We start from the raw sequence: 27,801 nt of genomic DNA, 5'->3' as shown, positions 1-27,801 counted from the left end.
GGAATGAACTACTGAGGCACACAACATGGGTGCCATCTCAAAGACCTGCTGAATAAAAGAAGCCAGACACAGAAGAGTAAACACTAAATGATAATATTTATATGAAGTTCTAGAAAGGCAAAATTAATCTCTACGACAAAGGCAGGTCAGTGGTTATTCAGGGTAAAGGACTATAAAGGGGAATAAGAACTTGAAATGTTCTACATCTCGACTGCAGTGGTAGTTACCAGGGTGTACACATTTGATAAAATGTAGGACTTGAGCACTTCGAATGGGTAGATTTTATTGCATGCAAAGTATACCTCAGAGTTGATTTTTTTTTTCTTAATGAGACCAAAGAAAAACACTGTTTTATTAGGCTCCTTTCTATGACAGAAACCCCACTTAGGATAATTTTAGCACAGAAGAAACGCATTGGCTCATATAATCGGGTTAATCCAGGAGTAGAGTTAGCTTCAGGCATGGCTCAATCCAGGGGCTTATGGATATCTGCACAGCATATTCTCTCCATCTCTGAGCTTTTTCTTCTTTGTTGGCTTTGACCTCAAGCAGAGAACAGGATGGCCGCCAGCAGTTCCATCAACCTGGCAAATCCCACAAAAAAGCAAATGCCTCTTTCCCCGTAGCTGCTGCAAAACCACCAAGGGGGAGTCTCCATGTGTGTCCGGGGATCCATGCTTGCCTCTAAAGTCGAGGTCGGGGAGAAGTGGTCTCCTGAGGAGGCATTACCCAAAGTAAGGGTCGTGGACTCTGGGTAGGGACAGCTGACAGATGGCCATTACATTTCTCCATATACCCAAGGGGTGGTGTTATCACCCCTTCCTACCTCCAGACACCTCTGCAGTGGCCGGGCCTCAGGAACAGGGCCCAAACTCATTCAAGGCTCAAGTGTGCTTTGCTTCAACGTCACGGGCCTGCCTGTTAGATACAAGAGTCCAAACAGAAAGTGAGCACTAATCTCTTCCCCACCAGCCAAGGCAAACAGAAGGCCCTTCCTGCCTGTGCTGGGCTGTCTGCACCCAAGGAGGCTGGCGGGGGAGGGAGGAGCTCGGCCGCAGCTACTCTGGCCCGGGCCCAGAGGGAACGCCTTGGAGTTGACGGCGTCTGGACTTGCAGGATGAGCATCAAGGAAAGGAAGGAGTCCTCCCTGGGCTCTGGGTCTCGGCGGGCCCGGCCAGAGAGGAATGCAGCGTCTCAAGCCAGAACCACGATCCCTATGGGGTCCGGCCAGGGCAGGACAGCCAGAGAGGAAGCGGAAGGAAAGGTCACCTTTGTAGAGATAAGGACGGAAGGCACTCTCCGACACACTGAGACCCAGACCTCACTTCTAGAGCAGTGCACCTATATTAAGTGAGCATCTTCTCTGTGCCAGACATCTCCCAGGGTTCTCTGTGGAAGTGTCCTCCTGGAAGGGGAGAGAAGGGGGAAACAATGACTTCATTTTTGCATTCAGCGGCCTTGTATTCAGACACATTTCTAAAGGGCACTCTTAGGCCCATCAAACAAATGAGGCAACAGACTCAGAGATGGGGGGCTTTACCCAAGGCTCCCAGCTAAGTGCCCCTGATCAGACTCCTGGGCCAAGGCTTATCCTTCCCCTCTCCCCAGCTCCAGGAGCTCAAAGCTCTTGCCTCTGCCCGGCTGTGAGTTGAACTGAGGTTATTTCTGACCCAGGTAAGCCAAGGCAGCTTAGGGCTACCTCCCAATCCGGCCCCCAAGGAGTACCGGCAAGAAAAGCCTGAGCTGAGGTCCACCACCCTGTTTCCCACCAAGGTGCTGGCTGAGTCTGCCTGCCCAACCATCCTGTTTTCTGGGAAGCAGGTTAAATGGATGGCCTTGCCAAGAGCGTATACTCTGCCGCGGAATAGCTGGTGGCGGGCAGGGGGAGAGACAGACCGAGGGAGAGAGAGCCAAGGCCAACAAGGGAAGGTGTGGCCAAGGCTCAGGCCCTCAGCGCCCGAGAAAGCCCGTGGGCCTGGCCCAGCTAGGCTCTGGGAAAGCAGTGTTCTCAGTTCCTGGCTCCACCCCTCACGTTGGAGGCAGGCTGGCCGTCCGGCTCTGCAGGCTGGTCTAGGAACAGCTGACGGCTTCCTGGAGCTCGCCATGAGCCTGCCTGTGAGTCCCCTGCACTGGCAGCCTGCCCAGGTGGCCCTCAGGCCAGGCTCCTGGAGTCTAGCTCTGTAGGGAAAGGAGGAGAGGCAGGGACAGCCTTCCGGAGACGTAGGCACCTCCGGAGGGGGTCCTGACCCTGAGGGCTGCCAGTTCAGGGCAGGGCCCAGATGAGCAAGCCCCATGCAGGCTTTGTGCCTTCCTAGATACCTCTGTCCAGGCCGGGAGCAGGGAACCAGGGGCCTCAGCCACCCGCCAGCTGTCACCTAGGCCACACGGCTGATGTGTTCCGAAAATGAGGTTAAACCGTGCCCTGCCCAGGGCTGGGATCCTAGGCTGAACTGGGGCGGCTGTGGGTCCAGGCTGGCTGGGAGCACTCACATCAGGGAGACTAGCCTCTCTGTGATGCAGATACCCACCATGCTCCGTGAGACAGCAGCACCCACCCACTCACCTCCCGAGACCGGATGACCAAAGTGTTATGATATGCTTGTTAAAACCGTATACTAATTATAAATACTACCGAAAGAGCACTGGCAGCGGGAGTCCAAGGCTGCAGCCCCGAACCCCAGCGCTGCCCTATCCTTGGCTGTCTCTCCCGGTGAGTCTCCTGATCGCTTTTGCCTCACTCCCTCCATCCGTAGAATGAGGATCAAAAGAGGGCTCCGAGCGGCAGAGAAAATAACGAACGTGAAATTCTGCCAACTGCAAATGGTCACATCTCCTCGATCAGGCTCTGAAGGCCGGGCTGCCAGAATCTCTTCCATCTCTAGCTCGTGGGTGCGTGGCCAGAGAGTTCTCTGGATGCTTAACAGAATCACCCGAGGAAGAGAAGACCAAGAGACCAGTCCCTGGGTGCTCCCCTATCCCCGGCCACCCAGATCCAACTGGCCTTGCTGGGGAACAAGCAGGCCCTGACGTGTTTGTAATGCTCCCCAGATTCTGAGCGCGACCAGAGTCTAGAAGCCGTGCGGCAGCCCACTTAGAGATCAGTGAGGACAAAGCCTGCATTTCCAGCCTCCTCACCAACTCCATCCATCTCGGTTTAGAAGAGAGACCTAGTGTGGCTCCACTACCCGCCACTGACAGCTCCGGGCTTCCTGGCTGTGGGCGAGCTCCTGCCCGTCCCACTTGGCAAGAAGAAAAGAGAGACTCTAGCTTCCAAGAGCACAGGGCCATTGCTCAAACGGGTCGCGAGCCTCACGCCTTTTAAAAAACCCCAATCCCGCTAACTGGGTGGGGGGTATACGCGCATGGGGGAAAAACGCTGGAAGGCTCTGTTTATTAGCAGACGTTCTGTCTAGGTATGGGCGTTTCTGTGAGCCTTTTCATCCTCCTGTATTTTGAAATGCTCTATGGTGGAAGGCAGTTCTGTTACAGTTGGGGGGGAAAACAGTATTCAGTTTTATTTTTCATGTATTTCCTTTTGTACAAAATTGACTTTTTTTTTTTTGTTTTATTTTGCAAGCTTCTGGGGTAAGGAACAAGGAACACACTCAGGAACAAGGAGTTTGGGCGGGGGGTGGGGGTGGCAGGGCAAAGGGGCCTCAGGGACGGAGAGCTGATTTAGAGGTAGCAAATGCTTAGCTATAAGGAATAATGTATCATCCCGTGTCCACGGTAGGTGGTGAGAATCTCATTTCTTGAAAGACCCATCCACCTCTTACCAAGAAGGGATAAACATCACTCCAGACCCCCCCCGACTCCCACCTCATGTTAACCTTTACCTTGAAGTTGTCCCTTCTCCTGGGCAGATCTTAATGCGGACACTCCTGAGCAGACCCAGCCCTTTAAAAACGGTCTCTGGCAGAGCTGGTATAGAGGCATGGCTGGGATGACCAGAGCCTGGGAGTAAGGAGCCCGAAGGAGGAAGGCTGGCCAGAAGGATGATCACGTGGTCAAGGTCCTGCAAACAGCCATCTTTTCCAGTGACGAGGGCTTGTAAGTCTGTACCTAGAAACCTAAGAAATACCTAGAGGGTTCATTTCCCTTGCTGACCCGTGAGGTTGATGAGTCCTGGGGTGGACCAGAGGGTCCTGCTTGCTGCCTGTTCACCTCCCTGTCCATCTATGGGCAGGCCTTAGCTGTGGGGGGAAGGTTCTGGTGCTTTGGGATCTGGTGACAGTTTTGCAAATTGGCATTCCTGGGTTGAGCCGGATATGTCACAAATTGGTATTTCTTCTTGACCATCCCCCAGCACGCAACCCCTAAACCCACCCAAGACAAGGCTTCGGCTCAGCCAAAATACCTGTGGGGTGGGCTGGTAAAGGTGGGGACGGGGCCACCTGCTGAGAAGCAGGGAGCCAGAGGAGGTGAAACAGGGATAGAGAACATCCAGCCAAGAAAAAGCAAGCTCTGGGGGCACGGCAGGGATTGGTTGGGGGTGGGGGGGTGGGGGTTGAACTTGAATCCACTGGGAGCGTATTTTCAAAATGGCCAGGTAACTGGCTCCCAGGGAGTTCGCTGAGGCTCCCTCGGTTTTAAAGGATAGCTCAGGGGCGCCTGGGTGGCTCAGCCGGTTAAGCGTCTGCCTCTTGATTTCGGCTCTGGTCGTGATCTCATGGTTCGGTTCGTGAGTCAGGCTTTGCGCTGACAGCACAGAGCCTGCCTGGGAGTCTCCCTCTCTGCCCGCTCCCCCTCCCCGTCCGCCAACTGGTACACATGCACTCTCTCTCTCAAGCTAAATAAAACAGTACAAGTTCCTGCCCAGGTGCCTTCTCCCCTCCTGCCCCTAAACAGTTCTAACTTCTCAGGAAAGGTGGGCATCCCACAAGCCCCACACTGCTGCTCGCCCCTAAGACACCCCCTCCTTGGGCCCTGCACTTGCAGCCGGGGTCCTCTGAACCGCACACAAACTGGGGAGACCCTCTATTCTTCTGAGTTCCAATCTGGGCAGGACTATCTCAATGCCCAGCCCTCCCCAATCCTCGACCAAAAAAAAAAAAAAAAAAAGGAAAAATATATGTAAATCAATGCATCGGCCCGACAGAATTGTTTTAATGATTCGCTCTCAAGAGGATGGGGGAGGACATCCCAATCTGACCCCGGGAAACCCTTCCTGTCCCGGAGCGGCCAGGTGGGTAAGGGGTGGCTTGGCAGCTGCTTGCCCGATGCACACTGCAAGAACAATAAGGATTTTTAGGGGCATTATGACTGAGTCAGAAAACACAGCTGCCCCTGAAAGTCCCTCATTTTTCTTGCTGTCCTTGAACTCTCTCCAGGTAAGTCGGCAGTCAACCAACCCGCCCAGCCCAGGGGAGCCGAGGTGGAGTGGAGGGTCCCCTCACCCGACACTGGCCCACATCCCAGGGGGCCCTGGGCGCTCTGTGGCGGGTAGGGCGGCCACCAGGTCTCCACCGCGGCACAATTTCTCCAGTGCCTGGCCTGGCCGGTGGCCAGCCTCACTGGCCCCATGGCACACCCGGGAATGACCAGCCTTTGCTGCACCCAGAGCCAACTCTCACCCCAGTGCTTTCTGCCCAGGGAGGGCCGTGGAGCGGAATGGAAAGGAATCGTAAGTGGATGAGGGCAGTCCCAAGAGCTAGGGAACGCAGGAAGACCCGGGAGAAGGGTCATCTGGCCCGTGTCTTCACATGGGGGGCGCGGACGCCCACCTTGCAGAGAGACTGAGCTCCTGAGAAACTGAGTGGCAGTCACAGGCCTCAGGCGGCATTGAAAACAAGACAGGCAGCTCCAGGCTTCCTCAGAAGCCAGGCCAGGACCAGGTGGGGTGGAGACCGGGGCTGGGGGTGTCAGGAAACCTGGAGGGAGAGCTGCTCGGCTCTGGAAGCTCTCTTGAGGAACAACTGGAAAGACTCAAGACTCTAACGGGAAGCAGGAACTGAGCTCTGGTTGTTTCCCGCCGGCAGTCACGGCTTTGGTTACCCTGTCTCTAAAATGGGCCCAAAAGGAACAAAGCTTCCGGCAGCTCTCCCCTTTCAGAAAATAGAGAATTGCTGCTCTCTTGTGTAAGAGGCAAGGGACATGAAAAGCCGGCGGACACGGACCCTCTGTCCGTGGCAGGAGGCGTGAGGGTGAACCCTGAGACCCAGCACACCGTGGGGGGGCTGCCGCGTGAACGGGGACCTCAGTCCAGCATTCCCCATGCCCATCCTGCCCACTTCATCAGAGGTGAGCTCTACAAGAGGCAACACCGTCAGGTGGGCCTAAGTAGGAACACAGGTCCCCAACCCCCTGCAGAAAGAGCCTGCGGTGGGCAAAGATGGCTGGGGTGTCCCTGATGGTTTTCAGATTCGAATCAACCCCCTGACAGGCTCCGTGGGGAAGTGCAGGCTGGAGGAAACGGGGAGTGGGGTGAGGGGATGGTCAGAAAGTGGCCAAGAAGGAAGAGGGTGGTGACCAATTTTTTTTTTTTCTTACGGGAGGATGAAAGGGGCTTCCAGAATCAGAGCCTCGTTTACAGTCCTTCTCTACGGACCAGGCTGCACAGGCCTCCAGGGCAGCAGAGGCTCCCCCCCAACCCCGACCCTGGACCTTTGACTCCTGTGAACTTCACGGGCCAGAATGCCGCCCATCTGTGGAATGCCACCCATTGGTGGCTCACTTGTGCCCTGAAGCCAGGCCATTCCACTGAGGGCCCCAGCTCAGCTGGAACCTGCTCAGCTGGCCACTGGGAGCTTGCCCCACCCAGCCTGACCTGCACCCACCCCTTGGGGGCCTGTCACCAGTCACGCCGTGCCTACGCGACAGGCAGCCTCTCAGAGCATAGGTGGCCCCGCCACCACGAGAGCCTAACTCACGGAAGACAGCCCTGGTGCCATTATCTCTTCACTTGGAGAATGAAAGTTCCGAACTTCACTCCGAGCTTCACTTGGAGCGTATATCACCCTCTCCAAGTAGTTTTCCCCTTCCCCGCAGACCCCAGGCCCCCTGGAAGTCGCCAGAGACAGCGAGAATCCTTTCCCTCTCGGAAGAACGGCTGGAAAGTGTTGGAGGGTGGGGGTCGGTCCAGGGTCAGACGGCAAGTCCTTGTTCAGACTGAGGCACCGTGCGCCCAGAAACCCAGCTGCCTGGCTATAGCCTCACCCTCTCCCAGCTATGTTATGACAATGGTCCCCTCACCGGCCGCCTTCTGCCCTAACCAAGATCACGGCCATACACCCCCCCCTCCCCACAAAACCCAAGCTGTCCCCCACACGCTAGGAACAAGGCCCTCTGAACTGCTCAACAGCGCGACTGCATTGTGCTTCGCCCACTAAGAAGCCCCAACCCTGTTTGTATGAGCTGGTCCTGCTCACACGGGGGGACTGGGGTGCCTTGGCCCCAGTCCAGTGGAGTAGAGTAAGGGGGTGAGACCCAGCACCTTTGATAAGCTATGTAACCCTCGGCATCAGTCGGCTCCTCTGCAAGATCAAGGTGACCACCTGGTTCATGGGATTAAAGACGTTCATTCCTCTCAAAGGCTGAGGACTATACCCCGCGCAGAGCATTCGAGCGGAGTGAGTTATTGTTACCCATTCCCCGCTGTGTTCTCAAGACTCAGCTCACCTCTTCTGGGTGACCCTTCTGGCCCCCCGGCCCCTTCTTTCTCCCTGCTCCCCCCGACTCCACACTTGTGAAGCTGCTTCACCCACTGGCCTCCCAGCAGCACGGTCCTGAAACCACGTACACCCAGTCACACGCACGGATTACCAATGCTGGCTCCAGGGCCCCAGTCTGCATTGTATGACAGGCTCCTTGTTCGATGCTCGGGGACACCCAAGTTTAAGAAGCACCGCTCGAGGCCGTCTACTCACCACGGGACAGGCGGCGTCTGGCCCCACTGTTCAAGAATGAGGTGAGGTTGGGGCCCCAGGTAGTGGCTAGAGGACCCCCCCCCCAACCCCCACCTGCCCTGCCAGGTGTGTGAAAATGACCCACTTGGGCGTGGCTAGCAGCAGAGCGCATCCATTCCTGGGCCTCGGGCCTTCCCTGAGCCTGGCCTGTGCTGATCACACGTTGATGACCACGGGCCTGGCCGTCCCCCCTTGGGGGGTGAAAAGCCATCAGGGCCTCCAGAGGAGCTGCAGAGTGAGGAGGCTCCACTCTGAATTTGAAGTCCCTAAAATAGCCAGCAACCCACAAAACCATGGTGGAAGGAAAAGAAAGCCAACCAGAGTTATCAGCCCTTGTTTGGAATTTGCTTTAGAAAGAAAAGAATGTGCCAGTCCCACCCAACGAGGGAAGGAAGTGGTCAGGCAGAGGGCAAGAGTCCCAAAATGTGTTGGGGGAACCCCTCCTCCAGAGAAGCTACTGGGCACAGACAGGGATGCCGGGGCCTGCGGCAGGGGCTGGCTGGGACGGTCTGGCCCCGGGGCCTGGAGAGGCCAAGCATGCTTGAGTCAGGGGCCAAGTTTCCCTGAAGAGGGAGCTGGGTAGGGCAGGAAGAGGGATGCTGGTGCTCCCAGCACCCAACTCGGGAGTGGGCTCCGTGGGCGCTCCTTCCAACACCTACCCAGTCAGCCTCAGGACAGTTGCTCTGGAAGTGGGAGCCCGAGGGCACAGCTGGACTGGAGCCTTTAAGGCAGCAGAAAGCCTTCCTGGCCTCGCTGGCCCCACCCACCCTCACCGGCTGTTCACAGGCTGGGATGAACAAAGCCAGGAGACCTGAAACTCAGCCCTCAGAGTCCCCAGGTTTACGATAACCAACGTCTCTGAGCCAGAAATTCTTTTGCTAAGAACACCTCAGCTCCTAAATGCTTACACTCACCCCTTCAGCTTCCCCCATGCCCAACAAACTCTCCAGCCCTGCCTGGCCTGATGCCGACTGGCCAGCATGCCTTGGGGTTGGCTCAGCACCCCCAACACTCATCAGTGGGTGGAGGCCCAAGTGCCCCTGGGCAAGGCTGGCCCAGAGCCTGAAAGCATCTGTCCACACAAATACCCACTCTGGCTAATGAGGCTGGTCCAGGGAGGCAGCGCCCTCCTTTCCTCCACAGTTCCAGACCATCTGGAGGAGCCAAAGCTGGGCGTGGGTTCTGCCATCAGAGTCACAAATTTTATCTCTTAAGGGAGACTCCACGGGGGAGGAAAACAAGACAAGGAGAGAAGGCATACAGACGGCTCAGCTAACAGTAGGGGAAAGAAGAATCTATGTTAGGGCACCTGGGTGGTTCAGTGGGTTAAGCGGCTGACTCTGGCTCTGGTCATGATCTCATGGTTCGTGTGTTCAAGCCCTGCATCGGGCTCTGTGCTGACAGCTCGGAGCCTGAAGCCTGCTTCGGATTCTGTGTCTCCCTCTCTCTGCCCCTCCCCTGCTCGCACTCTGTCTCTCTCTCAAAAATAAACAAACATTAAAACATCAATCAATCAAAAATAAAAAGGTAATGAGGTATACATACCACATGTTTTGCAACACCCCTAATTAAACACATTCCTATCACGCAGTGAAACCCATTGGATATTCACACTCCCCAAGAGAAAATAGACTCTAATGGTCTCACCTCAGTTTGGGTCAGGTTTTCCCATGAAATGAGTTATACCAACAAACTTTTGGTTTTCAGTTTTTTGTTTTTTAGGGGGGGGAGGGGGAGTTCGGAATTTGGGGCAAGGACTGTGGGCCGGCACCAGTAACAGCCACAGAGTACAAAAGCTGGGTCCCAGCTCCATTCCCTGGTCTTGGCTGCAGGTCCCCATCCCTGCAGACGGCCCCATGGCCACAGGGCACAAAGCAAGCACACTCAAGGCATGCAGAAAATACGAACTGAATGAACTATCACCAGAGTTTTTTTCCCCCAAAGAACAGCCACTAACATCATTGCTGACAAATGTAAAACAGTGGTACTTAAACCCTGCCTTCATCTACCTGTTCCAGTGGCAGGAGCAGAGAGAAACTGACACAGATGAACAATTTTTCCAACTTCATTGATCCGAGTCAAGGAAAATAAAACTGTTGTCTGCGCACTGTTGCTGCCTGATGGGCAGATTCACAAGGTGTTTTGCATGGAGCAAGTGAGGGGGTGGCAGCCAAAACTGAAAACACATGATTTCTTTCCTCTTTATGTGCTTGCTCAGAACCTCCCTGCAGCCCAAGTTCCATTTGGAAATCTAAAATAATTTATCTCATCTCTAAAATAATAATTTTCCACTTGGAAATCTAAAATAATGTAACAGCTAATTAGAAAAATGCACTAATTGGGTTATCTGGTTTCAGATGTTCTAATTATACTCCTTTGGAGAAGCAAAAGCAAATATTATTTGTATGTATATGTAATTTAACAGCACTTCTTCCAAAGAGTGTAAAACATCCATAAAGTTTAAAATACCAAAACCCCTCAAGCATTATGAAAGAATATCTCCAGACACATTATGTATAAATAGTGGAATCATCTACAAAAACGCAGTGCTTCTGCATTAAAGGGTGATATCTGAAAAATATTTCAGCAATAACTCCCATCAGCTGTCCTGATGGGGAATTAAGTGGGGGAATTAAATGGATCCCCCACCCCCTTTAATACAACAGGGTTTCAGCATCCTGAAATGTCATACCCTCTTGTTTCTTCATAGAGCACTCCTACAAATGACTCCCAGAAATTTCCCCATGGCCTGAGATTTCTACACCCCAAATTGGGAAAGAGGTTCTGGACTCCACTCATGAGCTCTGCCTAACCCGGCACTGGCAGATTTCTAGGAGGGATTTTACTCCGATTGGGAAATGTGTTTAGCCCGACAAAACGTCTGGGGTAAGAAGGTAAGAGGGGACGCTTGTGTAGATGGGGGTCTGCACGCTAGAGGGCCAGGGGAAGGGCATCCCTCCCGGAGCCCACTGCCTGGAAGGCGTGGCCAGCGGCGGTGGGCGGAGCCACGCAAAACGTCCCAGCCAACCAAAGCTGCCTGAGACCTCCAGGACTATATTTAGTCACGGCTGACTGCCCTCACGGGGAGGGGCTTGGGGAGGCAGAGAACCGCCACCTGTGTGCACGAGCGCCCGCAGCCCTGCCACCGTGGTGCAGACGTGCTGGGGCACCACGACTCCTGCTGGAGGGGACACAGGCATCCTCTCTGGTATTTCCTCCAGCCCTCGGCAGGACACGCGCTACCCATCTGAAAAATACCGTTTGTCCGACAAGGAGGGGACCGTGCTGCGGACGCATGCCCTGGCCACAGGCAGGGCTGCGGAGGGCACCAGGCGTCGGCACTGACAGGGGCCGCTCAAGTTAGTTTCACTTTCTAGTTTTTATCCCGGGCCACCTCTCACCCTGATGCAAGAAAATATACTCTTTTGCCACGGGAGAAAAATCCTCAAAAATGTTCCTTGTCGTTTTCTTTTCTTCTCTAGCTCTCTCTCTTTTTTTTTTTTTTTTTTTTTTTTTTTTCCGAGGACACGGTTTTCCTCTGAAGACCCGGTAACAGGCTTTGGTGAAAACCCCAACTACGTAACTTCGGTCCCCCAGGCTGTTTAGCTCTAATATGATTACACATCTAAATGCAATAAACGGGGCAAAGTGGTATTATTTTTCTGGGAAAAACCAACATCATAAAAGGGTCTTTATTGAATCAAGGGCCCGAAAACTGTTCTCTTGCCTAATTATGGCTCCCAAGTGAATGAGGCTGCGTTTCCAGGCAGGAGTCCTCAAAACTCCCCAACCCAAAGGGCAATGGGGTATTTGTCACGACTTGTCTAATTACAACAAAATCCACCGAAAGGACGAAAGGGAGGATGCCAAGGTAGGTTGGCAGTAGCCCCTTCCCCGACTGGGGCGCTGGAAACAGGCCCAGCTGGTTCTCCAACCTATTTCTATTTTAAGGAGCAGCCCCTTCCCCCCCCCCCCCCCAGCCCCATCCCTTACATTCAAGTCAGGGTCCTGGACCCTGCCCCTTTCCACTGTCAATGCTTAAGTGGTTTTCCAGCATCCAGCACTGCCCTCTCTATCCCCATCTATATAGAAAAGGCCCATTGTCGAAACGCGATATTTTGCCAGATGGTTTAACGTTCAGTGATTTGGCCAAGGTTAGTGTGCGCCCAGACCTGAGTGACAATGAATGCTTGCTATCACCAGACACAGAAGGAGAAGGAGAGGCAGGGGGAGAGGGGAAAAGACTCAGGCCAAGGGAGGGTGAACCCTCCACACTACGCGGCTGGGAAACAAGTGGTCTGGTTGACTTTTCCCAGATACACAGTGGTCTGGCCAGGCAAGTTGGAGACTAACATTTTGCTCATATGCAAGTCCTGGTTCCAAGTATCTGTTTAATCGCCCTCAAAGTTCCAACAGCAAAAAAAAAGACATTTTTTTTTCATGTTCTTAAACCTACAACATCAAGCTCTACAGGAAGGGGTTCAAGAGAATGTTGTCCTCACTCTCCCACTGACCTGTTCCCTCACAGAAGCTGGAGCACAGTGATTGCATGAACCCACCCCTGGTAGAGTCTGGGACTTCTCCCTACACCCCCTCCACCAGGGTGTACCCAGCATATCTCCCTCAAGAAGCCAGCCCCCCCGCCCCCCACCCCTACACACACAGTACAGCAAGGACTTAACTTTTCTCCCAGTATTTTCTCCCCAGATATTAAGCCAACAAGTAGCTTGCCAGCCTCAGGTCATCTTTCCTTGACCTCACCGGGGTTTCTTCACTGGCCCTACAGGCCCTGGGTTCAACTATGGTGTCACTTGAGAACAGTTGTGTATACTCCCTGTTGCCACGCACCCGGCCTTTCACACAGGTATTCTCTTGTGATCCTCTGATCCTACAAAGTAGGTGTGTATCATCACATCCAGGAAAACTGAGTCCCAAGAAGGCACGTCACTGGTCCAAGGTCATGCAGCTAGTCCACAGGAGAGCCTGGTTTCCAACCTTCCCTTTCCCCAATGCCTGCCTTCAGCAGGAATGGATTTTGTCCTCCACCAATCTCCAGGAAAGCCAGATGCCAACAGCATATGAGCAGTAACTCTACTCACTTGTTTTCAGGAGAGTGGAGGAGATCTACCTTACGTAGTACATGGAGAAAGAGAAAATTGAAGACCAGAATGAAAGTCTCAGTCATTAAGAAGGAGAGGCTAGTTTTTCCCTTGAACCCCACACACCCGAGGGCAGAAATCCAGTGAGAGGAAGTGAGTTTCATGAGAATGAACCACAAAGTCTTCACAGACTGATCCAAATTTCCCAGCTGCACATCTCCGAGTCTTTTCCCCACCCCTCCCAACCAGAGCCCCAGGTTCCAATCTTGTGCCCTCCTCTGTTCCTCCGGGCCCAGAATCAATGTTAAGGCTACAAGGGGTGTATGCTGTATTCAGTCCAATCCCCACTTGACAGAGAAGGGGGCTCTCAGGCCCAGAGTGGTAGAGCAGAGATTAAAATCAGGCGATGGTTCTTTCCACACAGCACCTCCCTCTCCAGTTCTCCTGGACAGCAAACACAAGGGGTCTGGCTACAGGGCGATTTCAAAATTCCCCAGATTTCAAAATTCCCCAGACCGTGCCAAAGGGAGGAGGGAGCAGCGCAGTGGGTGAGAAGTCACCTGCTCGGTGTCCGTCTGCAAGCCCAGCCCACTGCCCATGGCCAGTTGGGACTCCTAAAGACTCTAAAGCGCTGAGAAAGATCACCGTCTCTCTCAATCACTGGTTTGAAATTCAAAATAAAAACATCACTGAGCCATAAAAAAAAAAAAAAAAGTATAAGGAAGTCCAACGACATTCTGATTTTTATTTCCTGGCTGAATACTCGGCAGCATTTTTTGGAACATCAACTTATTTCCTTCCACCCCCACCCCCACTTTGATTTTGTACCCTGCTTGACTGGTCCCGCTAGAGTTGCTCTTAGCATGCCCGCTGGGTCAATGAATGGGCATTGCCAAGCTGTGGCAATTCACCTTTCCTGGGGACCTTTCACGAAGTGGCTGGGTGTATGGCTGAGCAGATGTTCGAGGGGGCCACATGTGCACATCCGGGGTACTTTAAGTACTCTGTGCTGGCTAATCCAGCCCCATCCACCGCCTGTTCCACAGCTCTCCGTTGCCGGCTCCCAACCTGGGAAGCCCTACTGCACCAGGAAGTGGCCATCAGATGCTGGGGGAGCCCCTCCCCTCCGAGCCTCAGCCCCAAGAGGACTCCCGACACCCCTCGGCTGCTCTCAGAACCGGAGTACAAACCACAGAGGGCAGCCGAGGGATTGTGCATGTCTCACGGCCGTAACCCTCGCCCAGCCCGGTCCCAGGCACACGGTCAGTAGACAAGAAAGGCTGAGACAGGGGAAGAGGTTCCCAGACCTCATCCCCACCTTATGATCACTAAGCTGCTGTTCCCAGGAGGTTAAGTAACTTGCCCCAGGCTACACGGCAGACACCGTACAAGACCTTCCAACCCACTAGACCACAAGCCTGAGGTCTCAAGTCACTCCGCTTGCACCTTCTCAACCACCGCGTATACTCACGTAGATTCCAAATACGAGAGCCGAGGAGACGAGGACCAGTCAAAGGTCCACTGGTGTTATGCCAGGCAACGAATCTACATTCTTCCTATCAGCCTCGCCACAACGCTACATCGTAGTATCGAGCTTCCTTCACGAGGGGAAGAAACGGGCACAGAGCAGTTACTTGTCAAAGGCCGCTCAGCTGGCAAGTGGCAGTCAGGATTCCAAGTCAAGCCCCTGGGGACCCAGGGTCCATCATCATGGCCCTCACACTAGGCCGCTTCAAGAAAAACTCTTCCTGGAACCCAGACTGCCCCTTGCTTCCGGGACCTCTTTCACGGACCTGTCACAGAGCAGGAGTGCTGTTCTTTTGTGGAGAAGAATGAAGACAGGCCAAACAGTCACCATCGTGCTCAGAGAGCCGCAAACTGGCCTGGAAGGAAAATCCACCCCGTGCTGGAATGAGGGCCACACATAGCGCGAAGCAAGAGACTGAACGCTGACCTCCACTAACGGTTCCAAAAGCTGGGCTTTGGGCAAAGGTGCACCGAAGGAGACCTGGGCCACCCCCAGGCACGGCCACCTGTGAAACCCCAGAGGTATTTCTAAGTATCAGAACTCCCAGAGTTGCTAGGACATTGGGAGCCGAGATGAGAGGGGTGGCTTCTCCGAACACCTCCCTTGCCAATCCAATCCGGCTAAACAAAAATGGATCTCCCATCTTTCATAGGTTGGGATTTGGTTTGTCTTTAAAAAAGAAAAAAAAAAAAGCCACAAGGGCAAGGCTATTCACCAGGCTGCAATCTACTTAAGAGTTGAGGGAATCCGGGTTTCCTCCCAGTAGGCAAGACCAGGAGTCCAGCTGGATTTTAAGTCTTCCATGGGTCTCCCTGGGGGTCTGGTTGAAACCCTTCCCTCCAGCCAGCTTCCCGAAGAAGCCGGCCCCAGGGCACAACCTGCCCCGGAAGCCGCTTTCCCGACCAAGTGAGGTACCGGGCTTACAGGGATGGAGGGGGTGGGGGGAGGGGCAGAGGAGGCGCCAGTTTCAGGAAAACTAGAAGAATTCAAAAGGGGACAGCGAAATCAAAAGGCTCTCAACCGAAGCACAATTGCTAAATACGACGGCTTAAATCAAAGCACAAATCAGCTGCTGGAGGCCAGGCCAGGCCAGCCCACTGGGTAGCTGATTCAGTCACATTTTGCAAAGGAAAAATCCCAAGAAGGAAAAACGTAATCACTCACTTCCCCCGAAGAAATGAAGCACTAGGGCATTTCCTAAAAATCCCTAAAACCCCGGGTCAGCCCTGGAGAATGGGGCATAGCCCGAGGGAGAATTGCCGGCCACCTGAACCAGGCCAGGGAGGCCACGGACACCGACCGACGACTCCTTATGCCCGTGTTCCCAGGATTTATGTCCCTGATTCCCGTGTCTGTCCCCTCTGGGGAGGGTGCAAATCAGCCAACTCTGCCAGCTTTTCCGCATCTCATCGCTCCAGCCCAGTTCTGCGCATGTTTTATGACCACATAACATTCTGGAGATTTCCACTTCATTTACTTTAAGATACGCATCCCCAGGGCCGGGAGAGGCATTGGTTCAAAGGGAGAAATCTGTTTTCCCAACTTGGTTCAGTACTCCAAAGAGAGCACTTTTCCCTTAAACAGGGCAAGGCCTCCAGTCCAAGCTCCCACCATCCCGCTCCGAAACAATGTTGCCTCAAAACTGAGAGTTTGCACCTTGCACCTTTAGATAAATGACCAACAGACTTCTTCCCATAATTGTGGCATCTGCACGTAACACTGACTAGAGCCTGCAGGACAAAGCTCACCCTGAGAAGTGCAGGCCAGCTGCAGTGCTAGGCTTTGTCCACCGCTGGACCCACAGGTCCAGCCTTGCCTCAGTGACCCCACAGTACATGGGGCTCCCCTCCACATACCTCACCCCTCTGTTCAGGCCCCCGCATGGCCACCCAAACAGGGACAGAGGCCACGCTGGGTTCCCGCAGAGCCAACTCTACACTAAGCCCACAGAAGCCTGTGGAGAAACCTTCCAGATGGGGTCTCTGCACAACTTCCAGAGAGGGGTCAACCCGGCTGGGCTGCTTTCTCCCTCACCCTCCTCCCTGCTTCTAGAAAACTCTCCAGTTTTCCAAAGCCAGGTGGAAGGAGGCCCAAGGTGCCCTGTTTTGTCAACTTGCCCTTCACACAGTTCAGGTCACCTGGCGGCGTGTGTTCCCAAATGTTTTTCCAAGGCCCCTACGGCCAAGATAGCCAAAACACAATACAAACAAAAACAAACAGAAAGTTCCAACACCCAGCAAACCTGAAGTCTTGGGGGCTGGTGGAGCTTTTCTTTTGGGGGGCTAGAAGCAAAGCGGGTAGAGGGTTTGAGGGAGCCTCAGCATAAAACTTGAGGACTCAGAGCCGTCAACATTACCTTGCACAGATCAAGGAGCAAAAGGACACTCCCACAAAGATGTACCTTTAAAGAAAGGGTGGTGGAAGGGAGGGGCAGGGGCGTCCCCCTCCACAGAGGCTAAACCTCCACATCCAGGGCCATCTCCCAGGGGGCAACTCTAGAAATCGGGTGATCCTCCCCACTTCCAAGCTCAAGGCAGCCGCCCTGGAAAGCGCGGCAGGGCAAGCCCTGGTGGGCTGTCTCTCCCCCCCCCCGCCCCCCCCCACTCCACTCCACGTCCGCCCTGGCGGGAACCGGCTCCACCCGAAGAACACGGACCTGCCACCGATTGCACATAGTGACCGACTTAAAGTTCTGAGCACGTTCCCACCGTTCCTGCGAAGCACAGGGATCCCTCGAATCCGCTCACAGAGCCCGCGCCGTGGGCCCCTCGCTGCCCCCTCTCCAGTGTGGCCCCGGGAGGTGGCCCCTGGCAGGAGTTCACACTCCCGCCTGAGCGCTGAGCTCCTGCCGAGCCGGCCTGGAGCTCGGAGAAGCTGCCGGTCCTGGGGGCCGAGGACTGGGACTTTGTAGGCCAGTTGAACCGACACCCTCATCTCGCCCGCAAAGACCCAGCCCTCAGCTCCCGCGCGTCTCCGAGGTCGGGGTGCGGGCGCGTCCCCGACGGGCTTCTTCGGGCTGGATCCCACCGCCCGCTTTCCAAGGCGCTCTGCTCAGCCGACTCTCCGGGTTTTCCCCAAGCGGTGTCCGCCTAAGAAGGCACCCGCCCCGCCCGACCTGGGCCCGAAGGCTCCGAGACCAGCCCACGAAGGGTTACACGACGTTCGGTGCCGCGGCCTCCAGGCCACCGGGCGCAGGCCGAGGGACAGTGCTGGGCGTGGGGGAGGTGTGGGGACCCAGCCGTCCCCGACCCCGCAACGCCAGCCGAGAGCGCGAGAGTTACACGCTGAGAAACTTCGCCACGATCCCACGCCGCGCCCGCGAGGCCCAGCTCCGCGCCGCCTCGGTTACCTGCGCTCAGATCTGCGGGGCGCAGGGCCGGGGCCGAGCCCCAGGCGGGGCGCCTCCCACCGCAGGCCGCGCCCTCCCGCACCGCCGAGCCCGCTCCGCCGCCGCCGCCTCCTCCGCCGCCGCCGGGGGTCGGGGAAGTAGCTGCGAGCCGGGCCCCACGCCCCGACGTCCCGGAGCCCTGTGCGCGCCGGACCGGGCGCCGCGGCCTCGCTCAACCTGCCCGGACCTGGGGGCCGCCGCCGCCCCCTCCCCAAGGGAGCGCGAGCCCGGCGCTGCGGGGGAGAGGAGCGGGGCGGCGAGACCCCTCGAAAGTTGGGGGAGTTCCGCTCGCTCGCGCGGCCCTAGCTAGCTCCACGTGCTGGTGACACATCAGGAAGGCTGCGCGCCCCGCGGCTCCGGGCGGGCGGACGCGGCCAGCGCCCGCCCGCACCGCCTCCCGGAGCCGAGCGGACGGCGCCCCGCCCCGGTCCTCCCTCCGCCCGCCCCTCGGCGGCACCGCCCCCGGCCGCGGCGCCCGCTCCGGGCTGCGGCACCCGCGGGAAGACACCCGGGCGGGGGTGGGAGGGTGGCCTGGGCGCCCCTCTGCCCGGCTGCCGGAGCCGCCCCGGGGATCGAGCCCGGACGCTAGCGGCCCGACAGTTTCGAGTGCCTTCCTCCCAGTCACGCAGCCCTTCCCGCCCCCGAGCTCCAGTAATTTTCCCTTTTCCTCCTCTGGCCGGTCAGAGCGGCTGCCGGCGCGTCCTCCCGCGAAGGCCGGCGCGGAGAGCCCCCTGCCGGCCACGCTGCTCCGGTGGAGCTCCCCTGCGGCTGGCCTCAACCTCCCCATTTGGAACCCGGAGCCCGCCTGGCGTTCCCTTCGGGCTTTGGTGGTCAACCAACGAGATGATAATAAATGTAAAGCGCCAAGCAGCGTTACCAGCAGCGTGTTTTGTTGATATGTGAATGGGTTTTCTGCCCTCTTCCTACCCCCTTCCAGTTGCCTGCAAACAACCTCTTTGGCTGTGCTTTCTGAAAACCTGAGCTCCTTTAGGGGGAATGTGGGGAGGAAGGGTGGTAGAGAAAAGCTGAGAAGCCAAGAGAGAACTTTCCCAGGATTGGAAAGGGGTTGGAAGTCAGAGGAATCCCCTTTGTGGGGACCTGCTGCCCCACTCTCTCTAGAAGTCAGGACATCGGGAAGTACAACTGAGAGTCTCATCTGGGTATTCTGGAGCATCCACGGGCCTCTGCCAAGACGCCCATCCTCAAGATGGCCAGGATTCCTGGGAACATGGAGGAGAGAGTAAGAGGGAATGATGGAGAAGCCCAAATAGCCACTGAGATTGAGCGCCCCTCCCCCTCCTCAGATGGAACCTAGCAGTCTGATTTAAAGAAAATAATGAGAAATACCTGTTTATGGCCTGATACAGCTATTGGCTGTGTTCCTGCCTTCTCTTTCCTGTCCTCACCAACCCAAAACATACCTTAAAAGTGGAAGTGGAAGTTGAGTGGTTTATCTGCTCAATTTGCCAGCTCCCACCCCCTCCCCCACCTTGAGGCCAGAAAGATTCCAGGGCAGGACAGACAGATGTGCAAGAGCAGGTGCTCCCAGGAAAGAGTCACTCTGGGAAGGATGGAGGGCAGATGGCAGGCACAGGCAGAGGCGCTCGGTGCCGGGTCAGGATGAGCCACTGGCCCCAAGGGTCCGCAATTCCCCATTTTGTGGGAGCCCAGGATTAGAAGAGAAGAAAGAGGAAAATGCCCTGACATTGCTGGTGATGCTGCCCAAGCTAGAGGGGGCCTGGGGTTCGTGCGCTTTTTCTTCCCCTTTTATTGCTTTCTCTAAATCTGACAAACCCTTGGGTCTCAGAGCCTGGAGGAGCTGGTGCCCTGGGGGGATGAAAGGGCAGGGATGGAGTGCGTCTACCCCAGCGCTGATCCCAGAGAAGCCTGCAGAAGATTAAGATTTGCTCTCCGAGTTTGAAATCTCCCTGCTACCCCCTGACCACATCAAAGCACATGGCCGTGGGGGGCACCTAATCCCATCAATGGAATCAAAGCTGGACTAGAAAGGAAATTCTGCCAAGTTGGTGCCGGGGACAAAGCTCACAAGACAAAGTTAAGATACCGGGCCCTGGCCTCCTCCACTGGGGGTTACATCCCCAAAAAGATCCTGAGCCAGTCCACAAGCAGACAGGGGCTGTCCTTTGCTTCTTGAGGAGGCCACTGTGGGAAGGTCAACACCCAAAACTGGGGAAGCCGTGCAGTGTGAGACAGGGCAGAAAGGGACCCTGAGAGGGGCCGGGACTGGTCTGAGTCTCAGTTTCTCCAGCCTTACTTTGAGAAAGCGCTTTCATCTTGAGGCTCTTTAACCAGTGTCCCCCAGCACAGTGCTCACGTGTGAGATGGCTTTAGGTTGAAAACAAACAAAAAACGTGGTGTGTATTTTTCAATGTCAGTGTCCTAAGTACTGTTGTCACGGTTAGGCAAAAAAATGGGTAAAGTGAGCCCACTCACAGCCAGGTATTCAGTCTATACTAGTATGAGTGGTATTCTGATAGGACAAAAATGGGGACAGTGGCATGCAAATCAGTAAGTCAGAAAAACACCCCTTCCGGAAGGACCGGCTTTACAGAGACACTGCCTCAAGGCAGTGGCTTTCAAACTTGCAGTCATGCCTCAAGGTAGGAAATATCTACATATTTATATAAAACGTCTCATGAAGCAATTCATACCTACTCAAAACAATTTTACGTGGTCCTATTCTGTTCCCTTAAAAAAAAAAATGCTGCTCTCAAGCTGTTAAAATTTATTTCATTATCCACTCATGGTTATCTCCTACAACTTGAAAAATACCACCAGGGCGCCTGGCTGGGGCTCAGTCAACAGAGCATGCAACTCTTGATCTCAGAGTGGTGGGTTCGGGGCCCCATGTTGGGTGTAGAGATTGGGTGTAAAAATAAAATCTTATTTAGGGGCACGTGGGTGGCTCAGCTGGTTAGGCATCTGACCCTTGGTTTCTGCTCAGGTTCGTGGGTTCAGGGCCCGCATAGGGCTCCATACTGGCAGCACAGAGCCTACTTGGGATTCTTGGGATTCTGTCTCCCTCCCTCTCTCTTTCTCTCTCTGCCCCTCCCCCACTTGTTCTCTCCCTCTCTCTCTTAAATTAAAAAAAAATTTTTAAATACGTAAAATCTTATTTAAAAAAAAAAAAAAAAAGAAAGAAAGAAGAAAATACCAGCTTAGAGAATGTGCCAAGATGAGATAGCTCTCAGTGAGAAATTTCTAGGCACCAACACCCTGTGCTTCTCCACACATTTTCACACTGACCTTCGGACACAGGTGTTATTATTACCCACATTTTATAGGTGAAATCACTCTAGTAAATGCAGGCCTTAGACCCACCCCTTTCCACCGAGTGCCTCCCCTGTCTAGTGCATCTTCCAACGGCCTGCTCCCGGGAAGTAGCTCAGAGAAGCCCAGCATCCAGGGCCACTCATGCCACCTTCTCGCAATGGAGCCTGCCTCTCCAATCTGCCCTGCTGCTTCTGCCCTTTTTGCACCCCCCCCACCCCCGCCCGCCAACAAATGACCCCTAGGAGTCAGGCTCTTTAGCAAGCAGGACTTAGAGCCCTTGAGGGGGGTGGAGAGGGGAGGGCAGGGTGTGACACGAACAGTCTTAATGTCCCAGATACTCTGACATCCATCTCTGTAACTGGGAGGGATCAGCCTGCCTTGGGAACAAAATCCCATAGAGCTGGAGACACTGACCTTGTTCTCTCGCTCCCGCCATTCTAGATTCTTCCCTAGGTCTTCCACGGCTGCCCTGTTTTCAACTGCAGCCCCCTTTCCCATCACACCTCGTCCCCCAACCTAGCTTTTTCCCCTTCCCATAGCTCTTCTGCCCTCTATGTGCCACATATCTTACTCATCTGAGTGTATTCTGTCCCGCTGCTGATCTTTGCCTCCAACTCCCAGAATGTAAGCTCCGCAGGGATAGGAGTTTCTGTCTCTTTCATTCGTTACTGTGTCCCAGTGCCTGGCACATAACGCACACTCAGTAAATATTTGCCGAATGCCTTTCAGTCCCGCCTACACTGCCCTGAGAACCCGGCTTTGCTATTTTGGGGCTTGACGGCCCCAAACCCTCCTGGGGGCCCCCTAGGGCCCAGCCACACAGAGGCACTCCCCAACACTTCCTGATTTCACCCGTTTCCTCTCAGGGGGTGAACACATCCCCCAAGGGCAGGAGGGCTGACATCTACCTTGGCCTCCAATAACCAAACTATTCAAGGTATTTAAAATCAACATCATGTCTCGGTACCGATTCTCTGCTACACATGAACTCCTGCCATGTATCCAGCAACACACAAAGTGCTGTGAAGTGGCAAGGCAGGGCAAAAAACCCCCATTTTGCAGACACAGGAACTGGGCTTGCAGGGATGGAAGGATTTACCCAAGGTCACCCTGTGCTGCTGCGTTCTTTCCACTTCACTCCCCCCATCTGGACCATCCAGCCTATCAGATGCAAGGTCTACAGTGCCGACCGTGCTGGCTTCTTTTCCGTCTCCCGCTATCCATCAGAAAGAGTTCGGACACAAGACACAGCATATTTTGTTCAGATGGCAATCTACGTGCATTTTGTTTCCTGGCCCAGGTGGCTTGGACAGAGGAAAGAACCCCAGAGTTCAGGAAAGAGACAGGCTGGGCATAAGATCTGTGCTGCAGAAAAGCCACACCGGGGATCACCGGTCTTGTCAACTTTTGGGGCCTTTTTCACCTCCTCACACCTGTGCAACCTTCAATCAGTTCTTCTCTGTCCCTGGGCCTCTGTTTCATCACTGACCAAACTGGAACGTAATTTTCTCTGTGGTTTCTCCCAGCTTCACTATTCCTTAACTGTAGGAAGAGAAGTTACTGACTTTTTGCTTTGTTTTGTTTTTTTAAACTGTTGCTTACCTTATCTATCTAGGTCACTTGAGAAGACAGGACGCTTGCCCACAAGCAGCAGCAGACGGGTAAATCCCCCAGAAAGGAGTCAATTCTTTGCAGGTGTAATAATATGTCAGCAATGCTAAGGCAGTGCTTCAAGCTAGGTTCAGTTTTCCTGCGTGATGGAGATTAGGGAAGAGGCAGGTGGTCTGATACTCTGCTTAGGTTGCACCCTCTGAACTTGACCTAAGGAGTGAGGCCGACAGTGGGGGAAGTTAGGTCACACAGGGAGCCCTACTGGCCCAGAGTCCCAGCCCTGTCACCCAGGGCTCTCTGAAAGGCTTTTAACGGGCAGGGTAAGTGTCTGGACGATGTTAGAGTCCTTGGTCCAGAGGAGCTAGTAGTCAGGTCTCCCGGGGATTTGACACACCGTTGGCAATTTGTGTCTATGTTCCTCCCCTGCCTCTACAGCCTGAGTAGTCTGGTCAAGCCTGTGATTTTTGTCCCTATATGTTTTTCCTATTGATCGGGGTGAATATTAGACAAGTAAAGTACCCGTCTGGCTCACAGGCTGGCAAAGAGATGGACCATCTCCTGGGTACATGTCAAGCAATAATGAACACGACATTTCCAAACAGATTCATGCTGATTATGTGGAAGAGCTTAATCCATATGATAAAGGAAGAGCTTTCTGGATGACCTTGAACAAATCACTCCCCTTTCTTTACCCGTTTCTGTGGCTATAAAACAAGGATCGAATGGTCATTTTCATTCCCATCAGTCCGTGATTCTGAATTGTAACTTTTGTCACCAAGAATGGGGTTGGACCTTTAGTGCTTATTAATAAACAAATACTCACTCTGGGGGCGCCTGTCCCCCAGTCGGTTAAATGTCCAACTTCATCTCAGGTCATGATCTCGCAATTCACATATTTGAGCCCCGCGTGGGGCTCTGTGCTGACAGCTCGGAGCCTGAAGCCTGTTTCGGATTCCATGTCTCCCTCTCTCTGCCCCTCCCCTGCTGGCGCTCTGTCTCTCTCTCTCAAAAACAAACATTAAAAAAAAAAAAATACTCACTCTGGCTTTGTTTCTTAATTTGAAATTCCATTTTATGTGCAAGGTTAGAAGGGCCATGGGGAAAAGAAAAGTACCTTATCCCCTGCCTGGTTAGCTTCAAGCTGGACATGGTATCTGAGTGTCAAAGATGATTGAGGGGCACCGGGCTCCATGGGTTAAGGGTCCAACTCGTGATTTCAGCTCAGGTCATGACCTCATGGTTCACGAGTTCAAGCCCCGCATCGGGCTCTGCGCTGACAGTGTGGAGCCTGCTTAAGATTCTCCCTCTTTCTCTGCCTCTCCCCCCCACTCACACTCTCTGTTTCTCTAAAAATAAAGACCGGGGGGCGGGGGGAGATGACTGAATGAGTGCAGAAGTACACAAGATATTGTGGTGCTCTGGCGAAATCCTCTCCATCCTCCAGCGCCCAGCCAATGACCTCACCTCTCCAGAGAAGACTTCCCCAACCCTCCAAATAGGGACCTCTCTGATACCAGGCCTCTATCTCCGGACCAGGTGCTGAAAACCCAGACAGGAGTGAGACACTGTCTCAGCCCTAAGGGGCCCCCGGCCATAGCGTGAGACACACAGAGAGGCCTCAGACAAGAAGCTGAGTCACTTACTACCCTGGGGGAATCAGAGGTTCCTCAGAGAAAATGATACTAGAATCTCGCCAAAGATATCGAACCTGACTCTGATCCCGTGTCTGGACATAGCTGCTAATTTGCAAAACATACCAAGGACCAGGAGCTTGTTTAACTACATTGGGAGTTTGCAGTTAGCAAAGTCCAGACTATAGGAAACCCTACAGGTCAAGTTGGCCAGCTTCCTCAACTGATACACTGCAAGGAAATGAAGGAAGATAATCCTAGTGATTGAAAAAAAAAAAAAAAAAAAAAACTTAAAAGATATATCAGTTTTAAAAATGAACAAAGGGGCACCTGGGTGGCTTAGCTGGTTAAGCCTCTGACTTCAGCTCAGGTCGTGATCTCGTGGTTCACAAGTTCGAGCCCCGCATCAGGCTCTGTGCTGATAGTTCAGAGCCGGAAATGCTTCAGATTCTGTGTCTCCCCCTCTCTCTCTCAAAAGTAAATAAACGTTAAAAAAAATTAAAAGTAAACATTAAAAAAATAAAAGTGAACAAAGTTAAACTGTAGGGTATAAAGATGCACAAGTAGCTGGTAAGTAAAAATGCAAGTAAGGGGTGGGGCGCCTGGGTGGCTCAGCTGGTTAAGCATCCAACTTTGGCTCCTGTCATGATCCCCCAGCTTGTGGGTTTGAGTCCCGCATCGGGCTCTGTGCCTGGAGCCTGCTTCAGATTCTCTCTCTCTCTCCCTCTCTCTGCCTTCCCCCAGCTCATGCTCTCGCTCTCTCTCAAAAATAAACAAGCACGAAAAAAGTTTTTTTAAAAATGCAAGTAAATGGTAACTATAGGAGTAGCGACTATTCTGGCTGTGGGGGGGCCGTACTGAGAAGGGGACACATAAAACAGGTTTCTGGGGGGTCTGGCCAAGTTCTCTGACCTGAGTAGTATTCTGCATATAATTCGTTAAGACATTGACCTGATTCGTGTGGCTTTCGAATCTGTGTTTGATTGTACAAGGAAAGATTTAAAAATACATCTCTCTAGGCTGGAATACTGGATTCAAACTGACAGCAGGAGGCAAAACAGATCTTCTTGCCAAATTCTGCTTTTAAGTTAAATAATATTCATGTACAGGAAGGAAGAGGCCTGACCTAACGTGGTTTATATTTTTAAAAATATCCTGGAGGTTTTAGCTGCCCACAAATGGTCATCTGCCTACGTGGCTCTCACACTGGAGTGCCAGAGGCCCTGTCTTCTGATCTAGACCCTGGCAGGGAGCATATGGCAAGAGGTCTGAGCGGGGAGGGGAAACTGGCAGTCAATGAAACTATCTCTGGAGTAGGAGCTTCAGTGCTACACGTCACAATTAAAGAAGGAGACGGACAGACTAAAGTGTATCAGGAATGGGAGCCTTTGTCGCTCATCTGGGAGGACTGACTGCAACCTTTTGGATGGGGGAGCCAGGGTCATACAGATCTCATCATGAGGGCATGATGACCAGGCCCCACTGTGAAAGGGACTATCATTTTTCACCACCTTGGCAGTCATGAGAAAGATGGGCGGGACAGCTTCAGGCCCCCTTGCTTCTCCAAAGGTCTGGGCTCTGAGGCAGAAACAGAATTTCAGGCCACAGGGTATTTAGGAAACATCTCTTTCAACTTTTAGATTTTGCAACAAGTTGAAGTCCAGGGCATGTGAGTGATTTAATAAAGGTCATGCCATAAACTCAACATAGGTATCCCTTCCTGCCTGTGCCCTCACCCTTTAAGCCAATGACCTACCTCCAGCCCCACCAAGGTGAGTATAGATACCCGTGGGCCTTCAAGGTAACTGTAAGACCTCTGCTCCCGTGCTCATCCCAGTACGTGGGTCTGGCCCTTTACCTTTGGGGGCCCATGTTTCCTCCAACATCTGTATGTTGACCTCTTCTGTACCTTGACTCTCTTTTATTGATTTTATTGATTCATTGTCCCCACCTCTATACAGGTGAAATTCTCTGCTCCAGCTTCTACGGGAGACCCAATGCCTCACTGTGGAGTTCCTTCTCATCAGGAATCCAGTTTAAGGCATAAGATTCAATGCACGATCCAGTAGTTCAGGACCTTTCCTCTTCCTATTTCTGAATATCCAGAATCTGTCTCAATTTGTATTTACTGACAATTCCACGACAACACCGAATCCCTAGCTCAGCATTCCCTTCAAAAGCCAAGAGCATTTCTTCCGTTTATTGGAATCTTAGGGAAAAGATGAATACATTTCCCTGTTCCCAGGGCCCCACATCCTGTCTTCTGATAACCCTAGATATCCCCTCAGAGACTCTGACATTCAGTCCACCTGAAGCTCCCCATGTCCCCATGGTCAACTGTGTGACAGGGGCCTCTGGAAAGGTAATGTGATTTGGGGTCACATTAAGAGAAGCATGGGATGTGGAACGAGGGAGGCCTAAGCTCCATTCATGAAACTATCTCTGGAGTAGTATTTTCATTGCTGAGGATTACAATTAAAGGAGACAGGCTGAGTGATTCAGAAATTAGAGGCACTCAACATCATGTCATATTAAATTGGGCTGTTTATCCTAGAGATGACTTGGGGAGTGTCATAACTGGCTAGGGGGCCGGAATGAACGGATCACACAGACAGGCACCAGACTCAAACTGTCAGTTCCCAAGAGCTGGGAAAGGACTAAGTGCCCACCAGTTGAGCGATGTGGCTGGCTTCCTCAACAAGAATGCAGACGGTAAGCACAGGTGGATAACTCACCTTTCAAGGAACAAACAGAAACCAGAAAACACCGGTCCAGAAATTCCAAAGTCCTCTCTGGAAAGTTCTCCCACCCTTAAGACACGCAAAGCCAAGCGACGCTAGAGCCCCTTCCCCCGCTGGCGACGTCAATGCCTCGCGTGGGCTCTCCACCTGGGGCCTCGGCGTCCCCACCGGTATCACAGGGGCCCCATAAAGGTCCGGCCGGCGTAGGACGGCAAGGGGAGCGGGGCTCCGTAGAGACGAACGCCGGTGCCACTAGCGCAGCGCTGCGCGACAGGGACGGAGCACGTCCACACCAGCGGTCCCGCGAGCCCCAGCGAACTGGCCGGGCCTGCGCTGCACAGCCTGGGGGGAGGGGCAGCCTGGAGAACGCCCGGACGGAATCTGAAAAGTAAAAAATGCCACGCAGCTAAGGGACGGCGCACGTGGGGACAACAGACGCCCCGTCGCCAAGCCCCAACCTCAAGCCCCAGGCACGGACGGGGTTCGAACCCGCGATCTTCGGTTTACGAGACCGACGCCTTACCACTTGGCCACCGCGCCTGACAGCCGAGCGAGCGGTGGAAGCTCTCAGTGGAGGGTAGGCGGCGCAGGCGCAGGAAGCGCAT

The 27,801-nt window shown here is 53.8% G+C and overlaps 1 protein-coding gene and 1 non-coding gene across 2 annotated transcripts; both read right to left on the bottom strand.

Annotated features, from left to right (window-relative positions):
• Nucleotides 1–77: 77 nt before the first annotated feature.
• LOC132687082 (uncharacterized) lies at nt 78–27,801 on the bottom strand. Its single transcript, XM_060644983.2, has 5 exons — nt 27,736–27,801; nt 17,881–18,221; nt 3,837–4,070; nt 2,633–2,916; nt 78–1,405 (listed from the first exon to the last, which is right to left on the bottom strand). Exons 1-5 carry the CDS (start codon nt 27,799–27,801, stop codon nt 1,347–1,349), a joined length of 984 nt encoding a protein of 327 aa, XP_060500966.1. The 3' UTR covers nt 78–1,346.
• On the bottom strand, nt 27,665–27,736 carry TRNAT-CGU (transfer RNA threonine (anticodon CGU)). The gene has a single exon. It is a non-coding gene; the product is annotated as a tRNA-Thr (tRNA).

The sequence above is a fragment of the Panthera onca genome, chromosome E1 (genome assembly GCF_046562875.1).
Source record: "Panthera onca isolate mPanOnc1 chromosome E1, mPanOnc1 haplotype 2, whole genome shotgun sequence".
NCBI classification, from domain to species: domain Eukaryota; kingdom Metazoa; phylum Chordata; class Mammalia; order Carnivora; family Felidae; genus Panthera; species Panthera onca.
Note: the sequence above shows the minus strand (reverse complement) of the source record. Positions and strands in the feature narration are given on the sequence as shown.